The sequence below is a fragment of the Culex quinquefasciatus genome, chromosome 3 (assembly GCF_015732765.1).
Source record: "Culex quinquefasciatus strain JHB chromosome 3, VPISU_Cqui_1.0_pri_paternal, whole genome shotgun sequence".
Lineage (NCBI taxonomy): Eukaryota > Metazoa > Arthropoda > Insecta > Diptera > Culicidae > Culex > Culex quinquefasciatus.
The window spans coordinates 142,667,644-142,687,097 of record NC_051863.1 but is presented as its reverse complement, the minus strand read 5'-3'; the positions used below and the strand labels follow the sequence as shown (position 1 = coordinate 142,687,097).

The following is a 19,454-nucleotide window of genomic DNA, read 5'->3' as shown; positions in this document are numbered from 1 at the left end:
CACTATTTTTGACATTCATTCTTTCTGAATTTCGTTTGGTTCATTCGCACCGACCACGAGCCAAGATTAAAACCAGTTTGCACCGGTATCAATCGTTGTCGAGCGGGGACGCAAAATCGACAAAGGAATTGTGAAACAATTAGCAACAATTTCCCTCAATTGAGCCCGCTCAACTGTAATGCTGTCGATCGGGCAAGCTTCAGTGATTCAACAGCGTCTCTATTTTCGTCACTTTAGACCGCGCGTTGTTACTTCCATACGACAAACGATGTGGTTGGTACAAAAAACGCCCACTTGACGGTGTGATTTGATAAGTTCTCGAGAAGCAAACACTAGAAGCACTCGTCAGCAGCAGATCGATTGAACTCAATGAAACGACAATAACCGTCAATTGAGGCACGAACGATTCATACAACACGTTCGCGAATCAATGGAGGCGATCGACAGTTGATACATTGATCTCGCGGTTAATTGCTGGAATGACTTGATTCGTGAGCTTGTTTGTTTTGCTCGTTGCGAACGCGAAATTGAGCCCTTTTGGAATCTGCACCGGCGATCGTCTTCTAGTCTAGACTCGCTTCGTGGAAGATTCGTCGGTGACATTTTCCGGCTTGTGGTATTTTTCACCGTAATCGAATCGATTGAAATGTTTATGAATTGGAGGGCACAGTTTTTGTTGTGGCGTTTGATGGGAAATTATGGGCCCGCATGGGTACTTTTTTAAAGTTTTATGATTCTATTTATTTTTGGTGATGTTCTTATGAAGAGAAGATGGGAATTGGAATCAATAATTTGTCAATTAGACGTGATCTTTTCGCACGTCGCTTTTTGACGTTCCAAGAAAAACGCGTTTTAATCTTTGACCTTGAATAAACAAAAACTAGAGCACGCAATGTATACAATAATAAACAAATTTTGTTTGGGTGACCGTTTGTATGCATTGTCCCGAAGAAGCTTGGTTGAATTTGGTTGCCAAAGTTCCGAGTTATAATTACAATTGTTCACGGTCGGGCATGTACGTGTGTCAAACGCGTTCTTACAGCAATTTTCTGGGTGTGTCAAGATAGCATTAAAGATTGAAACATATTTTATATGAAGAGTGACAACAATGCTCGGAGTTTTTTTCGGTTTTATTGAATATCTCAGGATTGAAATACAATTTTGAGGATCTGTGAAGGTCAAAAGGTGAAGCAGGACAAAATGGCGTCCTAAACTCAATTTAGCCAAAAATTGGTGCGACAAGAAGATCATTACGAATTGATCTTGCAAACCCAAAACCAAAACAATCATAAACAAGTTATTCACCGATCTAGTTTCTAAAAGCTGAGTATTACGAATACTTTCATCCAAATCTGCTAAAGAAGCGATTTGTCATTTAAAATAGGGAAACACAAGAAATAGAATTAAAAAAATAATTACTCAACATTTTTAGCTTGTTTTTTTTTATGGAATGAAGTACTTGTACCAGAAATTTAAGGTTTTTTTTCATTACAGTCCAGACTCGATTATTCGGAGGCTTCGTAAAGATTTTACTTTGGATAATTGAACCACGAAAAATCTTTTTTTCGTTAGCCGTGCTACCGTGGCCGTGAGGTTACGGGTTTCGCCTTGTAATCGGAAGGTGATGGGTACGATTCCTGTCTGGCTCGGCAAAGTCAGATCCCTTAAAAGAGTAAATGTGCTCACTGGGAATACTGGAAATACTGGGGATGGGTTTCATCTAGCGGCGTGCTGGGTTTGCAATCCAGAGGTCGTGAGTTCGATTCTCGTACCGAGATGATGAAGTTTTTTTTTATTTTACTTGTAGATCAGGGGTGCTATGTGGTGGTATGTGGAAATTGTTTATTTTAAAAATAAATTTTCTGTGTAACAAACGAAAAAAAATCATCATCATCGATTTTTTTTCGAATTCAACATCACTTAAAATAACACAAGACATTTTTAATTTTTTAATAATGTGTAGTTTATGATAAATCATTGCGAAACAATTTTCCAACAATCATGAATCAGATGTAAGTGACTCAGATTCGTTATCCAAATGTCATTAGTTCGAATCCCGATTTTCGAAAAGTTCTACTTTTCAGCACTGAAATGGGCACTTGTTTCGAAAAGTAACACTTTTCAACATTTTTTTGATTTAAACGATTTATTGACAAAATACATGAAAATTTGACTTAAAATTTCACTCAATGGGTGTTTTTCGGAATTGCAAAAAATGTTGCATGGAACTCGTTGCAAAACTTGATTTTTTCAGCACTCGTTGGATAAATGTATTAATCTTCTTTTTGCAACTTGTTGCATAAATTACTATTTTAATATTTTGTCACCGCCTTAATGGCCACAATCTTGGATTTGAAAAAAAAAATCAATCACTTTAGCGTAGTTTAGGGGTTTACTTAAGCTCAACAATCAAAGCAAGATGACGAAAAAAAATCGTGATTCGATTATCCAAAGTGAAATTTTTCCAAGGCCTTAGGATAATCGAGTCTGGAATGTATATTTTTTTTACTGAACTCAAATTTTAATCTTTTACAGAAAATTTCCAAAAATGTTCGATGAAAATTTTAACGAAATTTGCTATTTTCAATCTCATGGAATTGTTTTTTGATCAAAATTTTTGTGTCGTATAAAAATCGGGTTCAAAATTAGATAAATTATCAGTTTTATATTGACAAATAAAAATTAAAACTTTACCTTGATCAGTGTTGTGATAGGATTTTCTGAAAAAGTGGGTTTCATAGATCTTGCTTGAACAAAACACTAACTTTTTGTGTGTTTTTCTTCTAAAAGTTTGCATGCTTCAGAATCAGATTGCAACATTAACTCATAAGTGATAAAAATGCATATTGGACATTCATACGAACAGTGAGAGTTCAATCAATTTGAGCCTTAACTGTACAACAAATGGATCAATTTAATTTCTTACAAATAAAAAAAAAACTTTGTGCCAAACATTAAACACGTTCATGTTATGAAATAAGAAAAGTTTAGCCCATAAAACGCATACTAATAATGATAGTAATAATAATAATGTTCAAAACTTGCCGATGCATAAATTATTAACCGGCCGCAGCCAGAACCGTTTTTATAGAAGCAGCGTAATTGATCGTTGACGGATACTTTCCGCAAGCGTGCTGGCATTTTACGCCCAATCCGGTTTTCCGAAGGGTTAACGATTCATGGCAAACAAATTGGCTTATTGGTTAGGGGTGCTTTTGGTGTTAGACAATTTTTAGTTGAAAAAGAAAAATAATAATAATGTCAAAATTATGGGTTAGATAATTTTGCTTTTTATTAATTTACTTTAAAAAATCCAATAATTGCCAAATGTCTCACTAGTCTGCGTAGTAGCAAATCAAGGTATCGTTTAATGAATATGTGTTGACATGATTAATGCAGCTCATGAATATTCCTATTATAAGTGGAAACATGCAATTTGAATATGCACCACGCAGAAAAGTTTGTTTACTTTTAAATTAATTATGAATCAAGCTTTTTTATTTTGTTGCAAAAAAGATATTTTTTGCAAAGTAAATGACAAAGATTTTCTGAACAGTCACAAACTTAAAAAAAAAATTTGACTTAAGCAAACTTTTTCAAACTGGTTCAAACTGACCAATAGCTGACGCAAACCCCGGACAGAACGCTGGTCGTTTCTTCTCGTTTACTTTTCTACGGGGGCGCATAATAAATGATAACACAGTTCAAACATTGCATCAGCACCACGCGGCGTCGTCGTTTTGGGCAGGTTGTGGCTTGATGGCTGGGCAAATATTGGCACTCGCCGAATGAGTGACTGGTCGCGGGTCGTTGGATGTCTTGTTTGGCAGAGTAAATATGGCGTTATTGTTTCTGTCTGAGTTTGCGTTGAACTTCGTGGTGATCTAGAATCGCTGTTAGATTAAACCAAAAAGGTAGATTTTTTAAAGTTATTGCGTTTTTTTTTTTTGCAAAACTGCTCGTTTATGACTCAATTATTTGTGTGCATTCTGCAATCCTTTTCCTGAAAAAAGTGCTAAACATGATACTCTACGCCTTTCCTGGAAGTTCAAACTTTTTTGTTTCCATCAGCATCAACAACAAATTACTGCCTACCCGCGACAGTCACCCGTCAGCAGTTAGTTAATAGTTGTGGCGCGGTTGCAATTTTCAGCGTAAACCCGAGCTGAGGCTGAGCTAGACACTATAATACAACTCGCGTGAATTCTGCACTAGTTACACTTTTTTTTTCATTTGTTCGCCGGTCCAACAACACGTTTTTCCACCGCGGCCACGTGACTGACCGAGTGTGCTGAACCTCCGCGGTATTGTATTACCGGCGGTGTGCGCCTAAATTGTGCCGACGCTAAAGAGTAAACACAACCGTCGAGGGACAGTGGGCCTACTTTTAGTTCGGTTTAAACTTTAATTTTCGCTTGCTGAAATATTATCAATAATTTGTTTTTAACATCGTTCTAACATTAAAATCATGAATTCATTTAAACTTCAAATCTACTAGCTTTTTGCTTGTGAAGTGCTTTACTAAGTTCAACTGTAGCGTGATCCAATTGCAGGTACTGACTCGCCCAACAACTTCCGCTGCAAGCTTCAAAAGAGACACAGCAGTGACACTACCTTGAATGCATCTTCGTTAAATGGCAAACTAGAATGATATCTCGTGATTGATTCGATGAAAATTAAATTACAAAAATGTAAATTTAAATTCAAAAATTAGAAATTTATTTGTGATTCTTTCATTTTCTTCAAAATTGTGGATCCAAACAATTTTAGAAGCATTCTTAACACTGGAACGCCCAACGTATGTCCAACTTACACGGACGCCCAAGCCTCCCAAAAAAGTTGGAACGGTATCTTCAACTCGCTGGTTCTCGAGCATAACTCAACCAATTGGGACGATTCTTGTTTTCAGTGATTTGTAAGATTTTGCAGAACTTGATTTGAACAAATCTGTAATTTCTGTGACCGAAAACATCGTTCCACCTTTTTTAAAAAAAGTCTCCGCGGAGTTTTCGGTGATTTTTTTTTTAAACGCGAATAAAAAGTGGGAACGATTTTTTTGATCGCAAAAATTACAGATTTGATCAAATTAAGTTCTGCAAATTTCTAGAATCATCTAGACATCCTAACAAATCACTGGAAAGAAGAATTATCTTGATTGGTTGAGTTCTGCCCGTGAACCATTGAGTTGAAGTTACCGTTCCAACTTTTTTGAAGCCATGGGCGTTTGAATGTTTAACTGATACCAACCATCGAATTTTTGTTTACCCCCGTTCACGTGACCTATTATGAAACCGGGCTATCGAAACCAAAGTACAAGGAATTCAATCCATCATCACTTAACTGACACAGTTCTGACGTCACGCAGACTGTCGGGGTGATAAGTCAGACATGCGGCTTGCTTCGAAAACGTGCACCGCGATCGAATGATGTTTGAATATTAGATAAGAAGTGTAACAGTTGGACAGTTAATGTTTACTTTTTAGAATTCGTCAAGGCCCTTAAGTAAACACATTGGTTTTGCATTTATTATACTTTTTATCAACATATTTTTCTAAGCAATTTTAGCCAATTTTTACGAGAGTTTAGTGAGAAAAATCCCCTCTGTGCATATATCAAAATAATTTTAGTCTGTTTATATTTGCATTCTAATAAAAAAAAAATTATTAATTTTGTTTTGTAAAATGTTTTCTTCTTTTCATAAGGAATTCAACTTTTACACTGGATTTCGTTGTACGAGTTCAACGGAAACTGTTCATGGAGAATTCAAATTATTTTTTAACAAAAAAACAAATTTAGTAATACATATTCAAGAAATGGAAACCCAAAATGTGCTATTCAATAGAGGGATGGCGTCGCTATTTTTAGACCACGTTTTCCACTTTTTCTCATCGAAACCGACTACTTTATCGACTTCATTTTGCTGGGCGAGATAGAACGCCGTCTATTTTTAGACGATGACTCAGCACTTTTCCACTCTTGCACTTCAAAAAACCAGATGGCAGCACGATGTAACGCCACGTCCCTATTGGCTCGTGGCGAAGCTTCGATATTGCGCGTATTCCCGAAAAAGACACGCGGCATACCAGCCTCGAAACGACGCGCCGCACTTTCGGCGAATGCGCGCTGTCAAATCCCAAACTGCGCGTTTTGTTTTTGTTTATCTTCTTCTTGGAATCGGTTGCCATTGTTGCCAGGTATGTTTTTAATTGCACTAAAAGTGCAGAAAATCGCTAGCAACAATGTTTAAGGCTCATTCTGAAATGCCGCGCGGCGTGTACTTTTGAAAGAAACGGACAATACCTCGTGCTTTGGACGGTTAAGCAAAAATGCTACACAGCAAAAAACAGAAGTAATCCATCTGCGCGTAAAAGGCCTGGGTGTATTTTTTTTTGCATTATTTTATAGGGGGGTGGCGTCGCTATTTTTAGACCACGTTTTCCACTTTTTCTCATCGAAACCGACTACTTTATCGACATCGCTTTACTGGGCGAGATAGGACAACGTCTCAGCACTTTTCCACTCTTGCACTAAAAAAAAACCAGATGGCAGCACGGTGTAACGCCACGTCCCTATGAAATACTATGTAATCTGACACCCTGAAATATGTAACCCATCAGTAAGAGAAACCTACTTGACCGAAATGTCAAGTTCATATATGCGTTTATTCTTCATCGGTCTGATGGCCGAGCGAGCTAAGGCGCCAGTACGTACAGTCGGTGGTGGGTTTAAATCCCATCGGTTGCAACTTTTTTTTTGTGTTTACAAAAATTGTACATGCAGTATGTAATATTAAGTGTCTTTTTTACGAAGGTGATATACATGCTTTTGCATGCGATTTTAACATCGGATTTTTTGTTGTGTAGCATAGAATATCGAGACTTGACGAGCATAAAATAACCTAATCTATAAATTAAAGATTGGTTGCTCAGTTTAAAAATTAAGCAAACAGCTTTCAGCATGAAATAGTTTTATCAAACTTAACCAGAACACAACTCGACATTTTTGAAGACAATGTCAGTAAACGCTTTAGTTTTGTCAAGGTATGATAGACTTTGGTTCCCTGAACACGGTCTAATAGACAAAATTTTATTTTAGTGAATTCCCTGCCAATAAATAATATTGTTAATAGGGTCCTAAATCCCCTATGTAAATTTTTATGTACAACGGTAAATAACGCGATTTAAAATCATTTCTGATAATTTTTTTTCATTTTCATGCCAAAAAATAAATTAACAAGACACTTTTTTTATGGTTCAACTATCCCCTTGGAACAAGCTGTCAAGTAGGACCTTTTCTGTCAATAAGGTCCGGGAAGTGTTTTTTTAAAAGGATTCTAAAATCAACTTTAAATCCTTTGTGGTCGTCTAAGGTGTAGTGGATGGGATGGTTCATGTAATCATTGTAATAAGAAAAATAAGCTTAATCATGGTGAACAATAATATCGCAAATTTAAGCTTAATTTTAGGACCCAATTTCGGTGTTGGAGCGGCCGTGGCTAACTGGTTACGGTGTTCGCTTTCTAAGCGAATGGTCCTGGGTTCGATTCCCATCTGCTCCCAACGAGAAAGTATAGGAATTATAAATCTTGAAACTCTGAACATGAACGAAAAATCAAAGTCGCTCGAGTTGGGGTTCGATCCCCCGTCCTTTGGATTGGTAAGCAAAAATGCTAACCACTAGGCCATCACGGCTTGGTGAGCGATGACTGGAATTAGGAATACTGTTACCACCAACTATATACGCGCTGGGTCCTTGTCCATTTGACAAGGGTTCGGAAGTTCTAAATAACGTTTGAACCCGATTGGTGCAAACGTTCTTCAGGGCGGGGCTTGTCGATAAAAGCTGAAGTACCTCGCGCTCGGCTAGCCAGCGTAGAAATGGGTCACCGAAGCTCGGCAGAGCTAACACCTTCCAAATGCCTATGCGAGTTATTTGCATGTATAGAATGTAGTTCTAAAAATACATGGAAACAACTCAATTTGTAAGAAGTGGCCGCGTGGTCCCGTTTGGTTGGTTACACACACACATCACACACACACAGTTTTAGGACCCAATTTCGGTATAAAAACTATGGAATCATCATACTGCATGTACAACCATGCGCACCATCTTATTTTTTGACCCCCATACACAAATGTGGCTTGCCTTGAAAATTTGACATTTTCATACTATCTTGAATTTAAAGAAAATTACCTGAGATTTTTTCAGTATTTTTTGTGGTCTCTCTACCCCCAGAATATTTGAGTTTTGAAATTGAATCTTTTTACCAATGGCTGTAACTTTTGAAAATATTTGTTTTTGAAAACTCTTAAAGTGCACAGAACATCATTTTTCACAAAAATTTTACCTTGAATTTCTACGTTCAAAAATCAGTTTTTTGAGGGTTTGATCTGATACTATTAACAAAATTAGTCGTAGAAGGCGTAGATTGCGAGATAAAATTTTGGTGTGTTGAACTAAGTTGCTTGGAATGTCACGTCCAACAACATTCTAGAAGAGAAAAAACCCAAAAATGTTTCTAAAAAGTTTGATTTTATAATACACCTTAACCGTGAACCACCCTGATTTTCAACCAAGCCAAAAGTTGCCTCTTCCTTCCTATTTTCAACAACGTCTTTGAAGACACCAGAGCTCCAAAACTTCACCATTTTACGAAAAATCAATTTTCCACTTTATTTTGCGATCTGGACCGCTGTGCATTTTCTGCAAGGCAATATCCAAGTAGCCACTGAAAAGTCACAATTTGAAAATAAATAAAATGTCAAGATTGAGGCCACCAGGAGCTCCTCGCACAGATGGACCTTCTTCTGCTGGCGGCACCGTCCTGCCGGAACCGGTCCAGTCGAAGATGGTCGAAAGTTCCGACTATTCGCTGGACACCGAGTTTGCCTATTACTGGTATGGTACAATGATTACTCTAAGTTTCCCTCTTCCAACTATCTCCATGCCATCCCCAGTGCCCTCCTCACGGAGCTGATCCCGGTGATGCGAGTTGAGGAGGAAAAAGAATTGGCCAACCGTTGGCTCACAAAGCTCGCGGAACCGACGCTGGCCGTGAAGAACCTCCGCGATAAGCGGAACCGTTTTCTGATGATGCTGTGTATCGGTTTGTACAGTGGCCACATTCAGACCCCGTTCAATATGACTCCACCGGCAAAGCTGCCGGAAATCGCCACCATTAAGCGGCCCAGATTTGACCCTCCCGCATGGCACGGAATCGAGGCCGATTGGAAGGAGCACCTTGGACTGCTGGCGGAAATGGGCAAAAAGCTTAAACTGCCGGCCGTTCGCAAGTGCCAAGCTCACGCGAAGCAGTGCAGTGGTGGGAAGGACGCTCGTGGAACCGTATGATCACTTTCAGTTTGAGCTCTTTAGATCCATTCGTTCACCGATCTGTTCCTCTTTCAGTTCCTGGATCGCCAATTCGAGTTCTTCCTGTACAACGCACGAAGTTATCTCCGCTCGTTGAACGCCTATCCGAAGCTGCGGGTTGCCTGCCGATGGTTGGAAGCACTTTGCCAGGTTGACCGGAATTGTTGTGCCCGTGCCAAAGGCATCCGGAACGACTACATGATGGCGCTGATGAGTTATCTGCTGCACCACCAGCTGACCGGGCCGTTCCGAGGATTGCCCGAGTATCCGTTGGAGTCACTCCAGGAATCCGCAAAGAAAGCTGCCGAGGGACAACCGCTGAATCGTGCTACCGGAGGCGATGGACATGGCATTCTGAACCAGTTTCCCATACCTGAGGAGGGTGCCTTTGCGTTCATTTCATTGAGCTCCGGGCTGGTGAAGAAAATGGGTGGGCTGTCGATCACATGAACGGGATTTTGTGAAGCCATAACTGGTTTAAATTGAATGTTGTTATGATTTTAATAATGTTTATCGAAATAGTTTTTCAAAAAGCAATAAATCGGTTTGGATCAATCTCTGACAACTCAAAGAGCACTTTCATTTTCACAAAATGTTGTTCAATGAGGCAATTTGGTCCCTTTACAGCAGGGGTGCTCAAAGTTTTTGAAGGCCGGGCCAAATTTGAAGCTCAAATGAGCTGGCGGGCCAAATTTACAAAAAAAGGTTGTTAAAAAAATAAATTACGTTATTTTAATGTAAAAGAATACATTTCTGTTAAATATTTAAAAAAATGTCTTTTCAAAATAATAGAAACCACAAAATAACGAGTTACTATCGGTATTGTTGTTTCTGGTATTTGAAAAAAAAAGTTCTTAGCTGAATGTACTTGTGTTTTCAAAAAAAAAAAAAAAGTTTTGTTTTTATATTTCGAAAATTGTGGTGACTTTACATGTTGAACAATTCTTCTATAAGTTAAGTGTGGCTAATAAACAATCGTTGAGATCCAGAATTTGAACATTTCAATGAAAAACAACTTTTAGAAAATGTTTTAAGCTTCCGTATAGTTAACCTGCAATCATTTTTTCAAAAAAAGCGAATCAACATTTATTTATTTAATCGAAAATTCACTAAAATTCAAATTATTTTAAATAAACCCAAACATGCTCAAATGATTTTAAATGCAAAGGAATGCATATTTAATTAATTTCAGCTAAATGCACTTAAATTTATTTTTTTAAGTTTTTGAAAATATATTTATGCTCCTGGTTTTTTAATAATGGTGGAGGGTGGGTTGATCGACGAAAGCTTTGTAAAATATTTGCTGCAAACTTGATCCTCCGATTTCCACATTTTGTCTGCCTGAATCAGTTGATAGTCAATCAGATTCGTTATCTAACTGTAATGAGCTCGAATCCCTAAGGAAGTGCAATGTAAGTTTGAGGGTGACTTGCAAATTAATAAAGAAAACTTTTATTTTGCAACTATTACAGAATTCTACCTAAGTCAAACTTGAACGTTTTTTTGATATTTCTAAAAATGTTTGATGAAAGTTTTGACGATATTTACTAGTTTCACTCATATTGAAACGTGTGAAATTGTTTTAATTATAAAATATTTTGAACAAATTATTTGTATCCTAAAGTGGGGATCAAAATATTGATAAACCATAAGTTTCTTTTTATCTAATCTAATCTAATCTAATCAGACCCTATCGCAGCCAATCTTTCGAAGGGATCCTGGAGAGTGCCTTAGGTTAGATGACGCCTAGCACTCTTCTTGTCATTTATTAACATTTACAGTGCACCATTGCATTAGAATGCATTGAAACATCACAAGCGTTAAACCGGCCAGGCCTACTGCGTAAAGCCGTATCGCAGAGATGACTCGTAATTGGGTTGAGTTTGAGCACTGAGTGTTCGAACAACAACACAATTCTGAATCGACAGGGGAGGAAGAAGCGTGGGGACACACCACCATACGCTCCGAGATTTTGGTTGTATTCGTTGGTTTATCAAGGTTTGGTACTCCGGGACCCTCTGGGATGGGACATTGTATTTCCACGAATGCCCTGGACTCTATTTGCCGTGGTTATAGCGCCACAACTCGCTCTCTGTAATAGTATTCCTAATTCCAGTCTACGCTCACCAAGTCGTCGTGGCCTAGTGGTTAGCATATTTGCTTACCAATCCAAAGGACGGAGGATCGACCCCGCCTCGAGCGACTTTGATTTTTCGTTCATATTCATCATTTCAAATTTATATGTTCTTAACTTTCTCGTTGGGAGCAGATGGGAATCGAACCCAGAACCATTCGCTTACAAAGCGAACACCGTAACCAGTCAGCCACGGCCGCTCCGTTAAACCATAAGTTTCTTTTATTATCAAAAAATAAAAAAGATTGTCATATAAAAAATTAAAATAAACCATAATTTTGAAAAAGTATAAAATCACTTTGCAAGTGGTCAACGGGCCATTTTACATGATCATTAAAAATGGGTCCGCGGGCCACAAAATATCACATCGCGGGCCACGTTTGGCCCGCGGGCCATACTTTGGGCACCCCTGGTGTAGTACTTATCCATACCTACAACTTTGCCGAAGACACCGAAGCGATCAAAAATTTCCTTCATAAGGCACAGATTTTTGAATTTTCATATATCATTTTTGTATGGACAGCTGCCAAATTTGTATGGAAAATTATATGGACAAACTAATGATACGAAATGGCCTTTGGGCATACCGAAGCACAAAAAAAGTTTCACAAAATATTTCAAAATTAACGACATGCATAATCAAAATCACACAAAAATAAAAACATGAGAAAACATTCACTGAAAACTGTAAACTTTACAGTTTTCAGTGAATGTTTTCTCATGTTTTTATTTTTGTGTGATTTTGATTATGCATGTCGTTAATTTTGAAATATTTTGTGAAACTTTTTTTGTGCTTCGGTATGCCCAAAGGCCATTTCGTATCATTAGTTTGTCCATATAATTTTCCATACAAATTTGGCAGCTGTCCATACAAAAATGATATATGAAAATTCAAAAATCTGTGCCTTATGAAGGAAATTTTTGATCGCTTCGGTGTCTTCGGCAAAGTTGTAGGTATGGATAAGTACTACACTCAAAAAATATACACGGTAAACATTTTTTTTGTGATTTTTAATATCACTTTTTGTCACTAAAACTTGGTTTTCAAACAAGGGTCCTGATTGCTCAAAATCAACCATTCCATTCGCGAACACAAATAGCAGGCGACGCGATACTGCCCTGATGAATTCCTACCGTTTGTCACTTTCACACCATTCGCTCCTAAACACTCTCTCTTCTACTTTCCTTCTCTCTCTGATCGGCTCAGTCTCCGAACGGCTCAGGCAGGCCGATCATCTCCGATCACTCTGAACTGAAAACATTTTTTCTGTGATGCGCTGCGTTATACTCATTAATTTGGGTTGCCTAAAATCAATATTATCATTTAAATTGTGCATTTATTTTGATTTCATAACATTATAGAAATCATTCAAAGAAACTTCCACCAAGAAAAAATCAAATTGATGGCAAACTGAGGGCGTGAAGACAAAAAGACTGCTGCGCTGGCATTTTGTGAGAATGGCTCTTCGCTGAGTATATTAGTGTGTGAGTGTCGTCGAGCGACGGAGTAGGCAAATATTTTCACGATGTATTTGTTCGCTGAGTGAACAGTTCGGGCCACTCGCTGACTGCTTGCGAGACTCATTCGCTCATGAATGCTAGCGGGTTGGAATAGGCGACGAATGGCTAGGCGATGAGTGAGTGGTTTCTGTTCATTGAACCGAAAATCAGGACCACTGGTTTACAAACACTATTTTTAATTTTTCTTATTTTCTGATTTGTTTTAGGGGACATTAAATGTTAACTTTTCAGACATTTTCAGAACGGGCATAAAATCTTTGACTGAGTTATGAATTTCTGAATCAATACTGATTTTGAAAAAATCAAAATATTGGTCGCAAATTTTTTTAAACTTCATTTATCGATGTAAAATTTAATTTGAAACCAAAAAGTACTATAGTGAAATTTTGATAAAGTGCACCATTTTCAAGTTATAGCCATTTTTAGTTAACTTTTTTGAAAATTGTCGCAGTTATTCATTTTTTTTTTAAATTAGTGCACATGTTTGCACAACTTTGAAAAATATTTTTGAAAGGCAGAGAAAATTCTCTATATTTTGCTTTTTTGAACTTTGTTGATACAACCTTTAGTTGCTGAGATATTGCCATGCAAAGATTTAAAAACAGGAAAATTGATGTTTTCTCAGTCTCACACAAACAACCCACCACTTTCTAATGTCGATATCTCAGCAACTAATGGTCCGATGTTCAATGTCAAAATATAAAACATTCGTGAAATTTTCCGATCTTTCCGAAAACAATATTTTATTTTTTTTCAATCACGACTTACATTTCAAAAATATTACGCTTTTTTGAAATGTAAGTCTTGATTTAAAAAAAATTACAATATTGTTGGATATTGTTTGGATGCTGCCGAGAAAATATCCTCTTTCAAATGTGTTGTGTTTTAAAAATTTTGTATAGTGATCTTTAGAGACAATTGTTAGAAAAATGTGAATAACTAATGCCAAAATCAAATTTTGTTAACTGAAACGACTGCTGAATCTTCAGCAAATGATCTGTCAAACTGACAAAAGCAATTTACTGAAATTTCAGCAAAATTATTTGACGTATCTTTTGCTGAAATTTCAATTGTTTTGACAATCATTTTACTGAAATTTCAGTAAACGATGTCAGCTAACTGAGAATTCAGTGAAATCTAAATTACTGAAATACTTTTGGTTTTTAACATTCAATGTTTTAAGTATTTTTTTTCATCACTTTTTTTTAATTAGCTTTTTAATACATTTTCTTACTTTGAAAGTGTCCGTTTAAAAAAAATCGATTTTCATTTACATTTTATTATGTATCACTAAGAGTTGAATTCCAAAAATACGTATTTTATAATTTTCATTTTTTATATGTCTTAGGGGATTAAGAAAGACATCTTTATAGCCATAGTGCATGATGGTGCAAAATCTGATCCGGAGTTCTGTTTTTTTTTTTTTGAAATTAGAGCAACTCTCTACGAAATCGGCCGATTTCGACCATTTTTATTTTTTGTATTTTTTGATTTGGCTCAAACTTTGTGGGGGCCTTCCCTATGACCAAATAAGCTATTTTGCGTCATTGGTTCACCCATACAAGTCTTCATACAATTTTGGCAGCTGTCCATACAAAAATGGTATGTAAATATTCAAACAGCTGTAAATTTTGAGTGAATTTTCTGATCAATTTGGTGTCTTCGACAAAGTTGTAGGTATTGTTGAGGACTTTTGAGAAAAAAATAGGTACACGGAAAAAAAAATTTGCAGATTTTTTTATCAACTTTTTTTTCACTAAAACTCAATTTCCCAAAATACGTATTTTTGATTTTCGAGATTTTTTATATGTTTTAGGGGACAAAAATCCGCAACTTTTGAGCCATAGAGAAACATGGTCAAAAAATCTGCCGCCGAGTTATGAATTTTTGAAAAATAGTGATTTTTGGAAAAAATCGAAGTTTCATGCAAAAACAAGTTTGACTTTATTTTTTAATGCAAAATTGAATTTGCAATCGAAAAGTACTTTGCAGATTTTTTGATAAAGGGCTCCGTTTTCAAGATATAGCCACAGAAAGTTTGATTTTAGCGAAATATTTGCAGTTTTTCAATTTTTAAAAATAGTAACCATGAGTGACCATTTCTAAAAATATTTTTTTTGAAAAGTTCAGAAAATTTGCTATAAAATTGTCTAAGAAACATTGAAGATTGGACCTCTGGTTGCTGAGATACAGCGGCTTAAAGAAAAAGAAACACGAAAATTGAAGTTTTCTAAGTCTCACCCAAACAGCCCACCATTTTCTAATGACGATATCTCAGCAATTAATAGTCCGATTTTCAATGTTAATACATGAAACATTCGTGAAATTTTCCGATCTTTTCGAAAAAAATATTTTGAAATTTTTTAAATCAAGACTAGCATTTTAAATGGGCGTAATATTCAATGTTTGGGCCTTATTTCGCTAAAATCAAACTTTCTGTGGCTATATCTTGAAAACGGAGCCCCTTATCAAAAAATCTGTAAAGTACTTTTCGATTGCAATTTCAATTTTGCATTAAAAAATAAAGTCAAACTTGTTTTTGCATGAAACTTCGTTTTTTCCAAAAATCACATTTTTTTCAAAAATTCATAACTCGGCGGCAGATTTTTTGACCATGTTTCTCTATGGCTCAAAAGTTGCGGATTTTTGTCCCCTAAAACATATCAAAAAATCTCGAAAATCAAAAAATATGTATTTTGGGAAATTGAGTTTTAGTGAAAAAAAAGTTGATAAAAAAATCTGCAATTTTTTTTTCCGTGTACCTATTTTTTTCTCAAAAGTCCTCAACAATACCCACAACTTTGCCGAAGACACCAAATTGATCAGAAAATTCACTCAAAAGTTACAGCTGTTTGAATATTTACATATCATTTTTGTATGGACAGCTGCCAAAATTGTATGGAGACTTGTATGGGTGAACCAATAACACAAAATAGCTTATTTGGTCATAGGGAAGGCCCCCACAAAGTTTGAGCCAAATCAAAAAATACAAATAAAATCCATTTCCGGTTTTGGTAGAGAATTGCTCATTAGTGTTTTTCAAAATGTTTTGAAAAAATGAACAAAAAAATATTTTTTACAATTTCGTTGTGAAACTAATTACCTTTCCTGTTATTTACGCATGACGACAAGGCCTACTTTTCTCTTTTAAAAATAAAAGAATGAAAAGTTGAACTTTTCAACTTTTCACTACAAAATATGATTTATGGAACTCTTTGCAAAACATGTTTTTTTCAGCACTCGTCATGTTTACCGTATTTATTTTAATAAAATTAAGCGTTCACAATGAACTTTCTGGTATATATTTCTGTTTTCCCTTTTTTTTACAATTTTAAAATACTTTTTGAAGGGAAAGCGCCTCCGAAATTGTAGTATGTATGTCTAAAAAGTTGCAAAAAGAATGCAATGAGTTGCAAAACATGTTTTGCAATTCCGAAAAACGCTTTTTAATTCACCGTTCAAAACAACAAAATTATTGAAAAAAAATATTTTTCGATACTAGTGCAGAAAAGTTCAACTTTTCAGCACCCATTCCAGTGCCAAAAAGTAGAACTTTTAGCACTGGTATTGAAAGGTAATATTTTTTGGTAGAGAAAAGTAGGCCAATTCGTCGCTCGAACATGACAGGAAACGTAAGTAGTTTCACGACGGAAAAAAACAAAGAAATGGAGCAGCTGAGATAATTTCCTACAATTTTCTGTCTGAATTTTAAAAAAATTGGACATAACGAAATGAATATGAAATATGATATGAAAAATATTATCTATTTTTAAGACCGTTTGAAGAGTTATGTTTGACGTAAATCCATAATATTAAAAACGCTGCCATTTCCTTCAACTGTAAAATATTATTGAGAAACATGTTATTTTAAGGAAAATTCTATGTACTTTTCAAATCTGCAACAAATATTTTTCTGAATGAAAAAAATGCTCCTCTGGACTTTTGCAATCAAAAAATTAAATTAAGTTTTTCTTAAAATGACATATGTCTCTTGATTTTTTACAGTTTGAACATAAAAGTCCTTTTGATACAATTTTTGTTATATTTTCACGTTTTCGAGCTACAAAATGATGAAAACGTATTAAAATCAACCACTTGCAAAATATTAACCTAAATAAATTTCTTAAAATTTAATCCGGTAAAAACAACTGCTGTTTTTATTTTGTTTAAACTTGTAGAAGGGTTCATTTTGATTAAACTTGTGATTTCGTTGAAATCACATTTTTATCTTTCCTGTAACTTTATTTCGCACACGATAACAAAACGATAAACTGGATATCAAAGAGTCACGCGCCAAACCAATATAATTATCACAAAACTGACTAAAATGACGTTCGCCTGCGGCACTGAATAATTTCATTCATTCCGACTCCAAATTTTCCACCTGCCCTAATCCCGTAGGCGTGTGCTGACTTATGCTTTTTGGTCAAATTTTATTGTCCCAGATTACCAGCCGGGGATTACGAACCTGTCGATTCGGGCTTGTCCGGTAGCTTATCGGGTGGGTGTAATTTACACTAGACGAATTATTATCAGTCACATGTCCACTTGAGAGCTGTGGCGCGCGACCTCGACGCGTCAATGTTTTGACGAGCTCGGTTTGCTCCAAAGTCATGTGTACGAGATATGATATCAGCGTGGGTGGATTTTGCTTTTTTAAAGTTTGAACTGAAGGTCAATTTAATTGCAAGGGAAATATGAAGAAAATTTGCAAAACAACTTGCTTGTGTTTACCTTAATCGTATCGCGTGAATATTAAACAAACGAATCCTGGAGATAAACCTGCATTGAAAACTAAGTACCTTGACAACAAAAGTTGAACAAACTTGAAAATTCGTATTTTTGTGTACATAGCGATTATGTATTGCGATTGTTGGAGCTGATAAGGAAGCGTGCCAAAAGTTGTTCGTTTATGCAAACAATAAATAAGGTATGTCAGCTGATCATAAAAAAAATGCTACATTGTTTTATTATTATTTGTAAAATTGAATGATTTTTAGTGATACATTCATCATATGAATTTTAAATTTTGGTTTTGAATGCTTCATTTCTTCATATTTTCAACTGTTTAAAAAAAAAACTTGGATTCGTTAATCTTGCCGAGCAAACATTTGTCCAAATAACTTTGTTTGTCTATCGTGAAATTTGGTTACGAAGATTGCACGGAACATTCGCCCGCTGAGTTAGCTAATAAATACCCTCGGTTGGTTTTGCAAAAATGCAGCAGTTCAGGGCACAGTCCACGGCGGAGATAACGGACCATTTCTAGGAGCTGCTACTGTTTCGCTGTTTAACAGGTCGGTAACAAAGTCTTTATCTCGCGTATCGAAGTCTGGAATCGATAAAAAGACGCCCAGTTTCGGTTTTTGGAAAATTAAAAAACGACTGGCACAAGTCACAAGTTTATCAAGCGTAGCGTTGCTGGACACCACCAGGGTGAGATAATCAAGCTCCCGTTGACACCTCGTTTTGTATGATTCGCGCTATTTTTGCTCCATTTTGGCCGGCAGATAAAGTTTGGAACTTGAGGTTGGAATTGTTTTCTGGGAATCAGTACCGATTGCGCGCTGGCCGGTGATTGGTGTTCCTTTTTTTACGGTGCTTAATTTTGTTTCTTCGTTATGTAATTCCGAATTTGTACATCATTTTAACAATACTTTATTTTTCTCCAATTTTACTTTCAGATTGTTTGGAGTGATTCAGTTCCTGGGGAGAGCGAAGCTTATGTGTGATTAGTAGAGTGTGTTTTACCAAAAGTGCTTCCATAGTCGACAATTTCCAGTTAAAATCCGTGAAAATACAGTGAAAAAAAAGTGGTGGAAAACTCGGAATTGATGCTGTGGAAGAAAAAATGAGTCGCCGCGATAATAACGTCAGAAAGCTGTCCTTCCTGGGATTCAACACCAAGGAGGTAAGTCGGTGAATCAAGAATACGTTTTGAAATTTCTTAAGTTAAGGGTACACTGTAACCAAGGAAGTTGTAGTCTTCTTTTTCCAAAATTGTTGAACTTACGGACCCAATCCTGAAATAATGTGATTATAAAAATTGACAAATTTTGTTGTAAATCTGTATCGAAATAGTAGCTTAGGGGATGAATAAAAAATTATATCGATAGTTCCCGTAGTTTTGAAGATACTAAAATGTCTGTAACAAAAATCTGGGTGCAAATGTTCTGGCTGATGTGCACCGTTAAATGCCTAAAAATATCAGTCGACAAAAGCATGAATCTATGCATTATTGTTGTTAGTTTCTTGACAAAATTGCTTAAACTGTTTAACCGGCTCCGTGGCTTAATGGTAGCGGCTTCTGCCTCGAAAGCAGAAGGTTCAGGGATCAAATCCCGGTCGGTTCACTTGAAATTTGGAATCAGGAATTGAACTTTGAATATGAACAAAAAAGCTTTAAGAATCAGGTGGGATTCGAACT

General features: G+C 36.2%; 2 protein-coding genes across 3 annotated transcripts in view; both read left to right on the top strand.

The window, feature by feature from the left end:
- LOC6038405 (anion exchange protein 2) overlaps positions 1-19,454 on the top strand; it is a 149,801-nt gene that overhangs the window by 22,055 nt on the left and 108,292 nt on the right. For both annotated transcript variants that reach the window (XM_038258971.1, XM_038258976.1), the window contains exon 2: positions 18,712-18,938. In XM_038258971.1, the coding sequence (XP_038114899.1) occupies positions 18,879-18,938 (60 nt within the window). In that variant the 5' untranslated portion in view covers positions 18,712-18,878. The remainder of the gene's footprint in view (positions 1-18,711; positions 18,939-19,454) is intronic.
- LOC6038403 lies at positions 8,759-9,822 on the top strand. The gene is made up of 3 exons (XM_001848157.2): positions 8,759-8,898; positions 8,958-9,345; positions 9,409-9,822. The coding sequence occupies exons 1-3, from the start codon at positions 8,759-8,761 to the stop codon at positions 9,820-9,822; spliced, it is 942 nt and encodes a 313-aa protein (XP_001848209.2).

Bases quoted from the DNA above. Each gene is read 5' to 3' on its own strand.
- LOC6038403 (XM_001848157.2), top strand. From the start codon at position 8,759: ATGTCAAGATTGAGGCCACCAGGAGCTCCTCGCACAGATGGACCTTCT. The intron at 8,899-8,957 runs GTATGGTACAAT...TGCCATCCCCAG, and splicing joins ACCGAGTTTGCCTATTACTG to TGCCCTCCTCACGGAGCTGA. The intron at 9,346-9,408 runs GTATGATCACTT...TTCCTCTTTCAG, and splicing joins GGAAGGACGCTCGTGGAACC to TTCCTGGATCGCCAATTCGA.